The sequence below is a fragment of the Parasteatoda tepidariorum genome, chromosome 1, assembly GCF_982258835.1.
Source record: "Parasteatoda tepidariorum strain Cologne lab strain chromosome 1, Ptep-v5.0, whole genome shotgun sequence".
Taxonomy (NCBI): domain Eukaryota; kingdom Metazoa; phylum Arthropoda; class Arachnida; order Araneae; family Theridiidae; genus Parasteatoda; species Parasteatoda tepidariorum.
In genome coordinates, this window is record NC_141755.1 from 130672019 (window position 1) to 130678938 (window position 6920).

A 6920-nucleotide genomic window follows, 5' to 3' on the forward strand; every position below is an offset into this window, starting at 1 on the left:
GTTCAAAATTAGTCATGAAATGTCATGATTTCAACTATTTTTTAAAAAAAAATCATGAAAAGTCACGAATTTAGGTTGTTGAAAAATCTAGTTTTTGAAATGGAATTTGTGACAAAATCCCCACTCACAGTCATATTTTATTAAAATATAAAATGTTTTTATGTTCTTTAAATATTATGGTGTTCTTTCAAAGAATGAAAGAAAAAACATTTTTTATCTTTTGAACTTTTGTGATTTCAGTATTTTTGTTATTTATTTTTTTTATTTTATCAATTTAAAATTCAAGCTGAAGCAAGCCAGTCATTGCCGAATTTTTTTATTCCGAAATGAGAACAGAAAAATCAGGAGGATTTCTTTCCTTTCCGATGAACACAAAAAGCATCTTTACACTGCAATTCTGCAGAAAAAAAGAAGAAAAAATTATTTGCTTTTGTATTTTTTCCAGCTATTTTATTGCTTCAACTCTTTCTTTACTCTGTTTTTTTTTTTAAATTTAAAATCAATAAATATGAGGATGCTTTTTTAAATTTATTGTGTTTTTGTGGAGAAAATAGTAGCTCTGGTAAGTCATGAAAAATTCTTGGAATTAGTCATGGATTTGAAAATCTAAAATGTAATACATAGATACCCTCTGGTAAGGTACATTAGTACTCTGTCGCATAATTGCAGCGAAATTGTCATCATTACAGAGAGTTTTCATTTGGGGAAGGAAAAAGTTTTGGTTTTCTTTTCTGCATAATTTTTAAAAAAATTATTTTTTGACAATAGATATCTATATGTAGAAAATAGATTTAAGATAACTCTTTTTTAAAGAGTCCTGTTCGCGTGATTTCGTCGTCGATCTTTATTTCGAGAGTTTACTGCACAGATTTTAAAACTTTTAATTTATGTTTACGAATTTTAATTTGTGTGATGATTTACAAAATTCGAAGGAGGAAATAATGAGTGCCTTTTTCCGCCTACAAAATGCTGGAATATCGTCTATAATATTAGAATTAAGAAAATATTACTTTTAAAATTAAAATTTTTTATACATTTTTATGCTTTCTTCTTTAAACACAACGTTTCTGTTACTTTATATTAGTAATTTTTATAATTAAAGGTATCTTAAAGCAAAATATTAGTGTTAGGGAAGTTTGTCGCAGAAAACCAGAAAAAACTCTGCAACAGGGCCTGTAATGTGCCCACTTAGAATATTATGGGTCAATATTAAGAAGAGATATAGGGCCATGCAATATATTAAGCTTGAATTTCCTCATTATAACACTGTTCTTCTACACACTATAACCTATAAAATTACCTATAACCTGTAAGAAAAAATTTGCCAATATGATACATTTCAAGGGTTTTATTATACAGTTCTATTATAAAAGATACCAAGTTTCTCTTTTTTTGCACTCTTTTTTTTTTCGAAGCATCATTGAAATTTTTAAAAATGCAATTTTATATTTTAAATTTATAATTTCAAAGCACCATTGTAATCTGGGAACAATAACTGCAAGAGCTAAATCTTGTTCCATTTTTTTTCTTCAGCTTTTAATATCACCTTTTAATCAGCTTTTTTAGCATGCAATTTTATAAAGTTTTATCAAATATGCAATAAAATATTTGAGGTAAAATTTGCCTTTGTTATTCTTAAGTGGAGCAACTTATGTATTTTTTTTTACATGACATTGTAAAAAAATTTGTTTTTTTTTTACATTGTTACATTTTTCTCAGCTTTTAATATGTAGGTAGCATGCAATTTTATAAAATTTGATCAAATATGCAATAAAATATTTGAGATAAAATTTACCTTTATTATTCTGAAGTGGAGCAATTTATGTGTTTTTTTTTTTTTTGTTTTTTTTAAAGTTGTCGTTTATATGCATTTTGTTCCAAACAATTGACTGATTTTTACTGAAAATGTCCTGATTTTTCAAAAAAAATTTTTTACTCAATACAAGACCTGCCACAGAAAGAAAAAGAAAGAAATGTATTAAAAACTGCAAGTAACCCAAAAAATTTTGAATTGTGAGACCTTCTAATTAGATTTGAATTGTTGCGATACAAAAATTACTCAATGTAACACAACTTTCAGGAATGAAAGACTTTCAGTTTTTGAAACTTCCGACGATGCTCTAAAAACGTAGTTCTCTAAATGTAACTGCTAGTTCTTATTTTTGGCCTTTTCTGCATTTGTCCGTGCCCTCAGTTGTTTCTCGCTTACTCATGTCCTTTTTCATGAGGTACATTGTAAGACGAATGTATTTTAACAATCAAAGTCTATTCGATAGGCAAACACAAAGTGCATACTATCGATGTATGTACCATGTTGAAAAGAATAATTTCAAGTTTGATTGGTTAAATAAAACAGTTAAAGTGACTGCAACTGATGGTAACTATCTACCAGAAGATATTGATGTGAAAATTAGTGACTGTTTTAATTTAAAATGATTGACTGGCAATTAATTTAAAATGATGTTTAAACCTTACATATTGCTTCATTTTCTTTAATATAGTAGTGATCAAAGAAGTTTAAAATAATATTTAAGAAAAATTTAAATTTCACTGTCTAAATGCTTCTGCCACTTTTTATATAAAATAAAAATCTCACTGCAGAGTTAGAAGTTATGTTTTTATATATCTAATTGATATCACAGTATTTACACTCCCTACCCCCACCTCCCTATTTCTGTAAAAGTTCAGCTTTTTCGATATTTGTCCACTTTCATGCCTGAACTTCTGAAAAGCTTTTTTATTTTATAAATTTTGAATCATGTGATGGAAATTTTTTGTTTTTAATATGAGGAGGTAGACATAATAATATTTTTTTACTCATAGTTTGTCGATCAATGGAAAAACGGGTGTTTATTGTGCTGGTGGATGTGAAGCTATTGCAGATACAGGCACCTCACTCATTGCGGGACCTGTTGCAGAAGTTGAGAAATTAAATAAAGAATTAGGTGCCACCCCTTTAGTTCAAGGAGAGGTACTTTACATTTTTCTATTTTCATGTTCACTAAATGATTAGTTTAAGATGATCATACTTTTTGTCACATCATTAAAAACAATTTTCTGCCAGACATTATATTCAATACTCGTGATTGACAAATGATTCAATCTTTCTTAAATCAATAAGAAAAAAAACATAAGGGGAGAATGCCTTGAAACTTTTAATTTTTCAAGCGATGTTCAAGTACTTTGTTGAAACACTTCTTTCACATTTGAAATCAAAATTTAAAAGCTAATTATACTACTGAATTTCAAGTTATGTTTTTCAGTTAAAAAGGAGAGAAGGTAGATGATTTTGAAAATTTCATGAGAGTGTTAAGAAAAGAATTTAAGAAATCCCCTAACTCCTTAAAATAACATTTAAAAAAATTTCTGAACTAAAATAAAAGAAATAATACTAAATGAGATCATTATTGCTGAACTAAGTTGCTTTAAAGTTTATAGATAATTCCTCCAAATTTCTTTCTCTTATTTTTAAACTTCTGATATTCCTTTAATTTACAATCAAAAATCTCTTTTAATAATCTACTAAAAACATAGAAATATTAGATAAACAATCAATTAAAATTTAAAAAGTGATTTTTATGACCATAATTAGAATGAAAGTTGAAGATTAAATTTTTATAAAGGATAGGTTGGGATTTTTATTATTTACAAAAACTACTTTATAATTTTCTTATACTAACTACTATTTCATTCCCCTGTTATACCATGTATTTACATGGAAGTATTTGTTTAAAATTTTTTAGTGTTGCAGTCTAATGATTCCTTCATTATTATAATTTAAACTTACAATAAGGAAAATTTCCTTTGACAATTCAACAACAGTTATGATATATTTTCTAAGTAAAAAATGTCATCATAAAATAAAATTGTTTTTTTTATTTTATATATATATATATATATATATATATATATTAGTAGCTATGAATTTTTTTAAATTTTGTAAATGAATTTAGGTAATATGTATAAAATTATTGTTAATATTTTTTTATTCATTAAAATAGAAAAAGTTTTAGATTGTTACTTATTTGTAATAATTATTTTAACTGTACCAATAATAATTTTTTTTTTGTTTTTATTTAAAAAAAAAATATAAATTAACAACATTTGTTTTTTAAACTTTTGTTTATATTAGGTTTGTAAAGAAATGCCTCACAAAAAACCAGTAAGGTACATACATTCGAGAAAAACTAATATTATTTGAAACACATAATTCAAATTTTCTGTCCAATAATAATTTTAATTTTTCAGAAATAAAAAGAAACTGACATACAAAAATCCCCTTTCCCAGAATTGTATGGCAGTTGCAGTAAATGATAAAAACAAACCGACCCTTTGAAAAACATGTTTCGGGTTATATTTAGAAGTTCCTTTCTACAAGAACGTATTATTCCATCATCTGCAACATGTCTTTACTGATTAGACGTACGGCTGAACCAATTATTTCTTTTAATATTTCATCTCAATATTTCTCCCTCGCTAACACTTTTTTTAAAACAAATAATCAGTTAGGGTAACGAATTAGTTATGATGGAGAAAAAAAACTTAATGTAATGAAATTTCAGACTTTTGGGGGGGGGGGTCTGGGTCAGTGTCCCATTGGGCCCATCCTGTTAAACGGCTCTGTGAGTTTCTATTGTGCACTGATGATTTTATCCAGAGATATTTTTTAACTCCTCTACAAGTGTATTTTTCATATTGTAAATCGATAATGCGTTTAAGTGAAGTAATTTCTCTCCTGAAATTGACAAGAATTATTTTCTCATTTCAAAACACCAACCGTTAAATAGAATAGAAACTAATTTTAAAAAAAACATTTTTTGCAGCATTTAAAATATAATAGAAACTATTATAAGTGCTGCAAAAAATCTTATGTTATCCTGATTTTTCATTCCAGAAAACTTTTAATTCATTACTTAGTGATCTGATTTAAAAAAATTTAAATAAAAAATTCGATTATCTCTTGATTTATTCTAGATTATGAGTGTAGGGACGACGGAGATCAAGATAAGAATTGATAGATTTATAAAGAATTAGAATGCAGAAAGACATATCTTTCCATTTGTTTTTGTGGTATTACATTTCAGTAATAACGGAAAAATTGCGTGCACTCGTCCTAATTCTTATAATTAGATAAAATTAAATAACAATTTGATAAAATTAATTAACCTGCATGTACTATGATAGTCCACAGTTCCTGCTGTTGTGCCGCACAGTTTTTGCAACCAACTCCGTGGCAGAATTACGGTGACATTGTTGCAGAACGTTACATAGTTTTCGCAGAAAGATTTTTCATTTTGAAAGGAGAAATTTTGGTTTTTCCTTCTGCAGAATTTTTGAAAAACTTTTTTTTTTTCTGCAAAATTTTTTTCAAAATTTTTTTTTTTTTTTCATACCAGAGAGAAAAAAAAATCGTGATTCCTCTATTTTTATTTGGGATTTTAAAAAAAGTCTATTATACTGGCTTCAGCTAGAATTTAAAATTAATAATAAAAAATGAGAAATTCGGAAATCGTGAAAGTTTAAAAGGTAGCTTGCACTGGGAATGATGTTTTTTCCTTCATTTTTTTCTTTAAAGAACTTTATGTATTACACACACTTATTTGAATATTTCTTTTTTAAAGAGTCTTATTCCTGTGATTTTGTCGTTGATCTTTATTTTAACAATGACAATATGGATTTTACTTTTTTTAATTTATGTACACATTTCAATTTATTATCGTTTAATTTGTTAATGAATTTTAATATTTGTAATGATTTACAAAATTTGAAAGAGGAAATAATGAGTGCCTTTTTTTGCCTACAGAATGCGAGGAAGTGCCTTTACTATTAGAATTAAAAAAATATTACTTATACAATTAAAATTTTTTATAAAATTTTATTCTATACTTTCTTCTGTAAACGCAACATTTCTGCTGCTTTAAATTAATAATTGTTATAATTAAAAGTATCTTAAAGCTATGGAAGTTTGTCTCCAAAAAGCCCGAAAAAAATTCTGCCAGGGGGCTACCAATATTGTTTGGTATGCTATTGTTGCATCTGAAATCACAAACATAATATTTAAATATGCTCTTAAATTTTTGAAGATAAGTACTTTTGCTGATCCTTCTTAAAACATTATAGCTAGCACACATGATTAGCACATATCCTTGTTCATGGCATGCTAATATTTGAGCCTAGTATTATGTATGCTTATCCATGGTTACTGATTTTGAATCATACTTTTATTGTGTTGATTATTTATTAATTAAAGCACGACTTTCATATATTTATTTTTTTCTTTAGTACATGATTGACTGTGATCTAATTCCAAAGTTGCCGAAAATCTCTCTTACTTTTGGCGGAAGAAATTTTGATTTACAAGGATCTGATTATGTACTCAAGGTATTTTTCCCAAATTGAAGTTAATCTTTTAATCCTTCTAATTTGTCAAAAAATATAATATTGTATTATAACATATTTTAAGAACTTTTTCAACGTGCTAGGATTCATTGATTTAAGTAAATAGATAGATTTAAATAGATAGATTTAAATAAATAGATTTTTTTTTAAAAAAATCATTGATTTAAATCAAATTAGCATTTTGTTTTTATAAAATCATCAATTTCAAAATGTACTGAGAACTTTAAAATAAGGTTAAGTTTTTCTTGATTTTCATTGTTTTAAAACTTATTGTAGATAGATATATTGCTGTGTTAATAAATTTCAACTTGCAAAATAGCATCAGTACTTGATGTATAATAAATTGTAGCACTTTTAAATTGTTTTAAAAATTTTTATAGCTTAAGATTTTTAATGAAGTAAAATGAGAAAATTTAATGTAATGTAGTTTTTTTTATATTTATATATCATTAAAAATTAATAATTGAAACTGAATTGTTTTGCTGAAAAATTTTTGTTTTAATAATTTTTAAAATTCCTAG

At 26.0% G+C, this 6920-nt stretch overlaps 1 protein-coding gene across 2 annotated transcripts in view; it reads left to right on the forward strand.

Moving 5' to 3' along the window:
• Window positions 1–6920, forward strand: part of LOC107442437 (lysosomal aspartic protease) — a 30036-nt gene that overhangs the window by 21165 nt on the left and 1951 nt on the right. For both annotated transcript variants that reach the window (XM_016056005.3, XM_016056006.2), the window contains exons 7-8: window positions 2824–2971; window positions 6283–6381. In XM_016056005.3, coding sequence (XP_015911491.1) covers window positions 2824–2971; window positions 6283–6381 — 247 coding nt within the window. The remainder of the gene's footprint in view (window positions 1–2823; window positions 2972–6282; window positions 6382–6920) is intronic.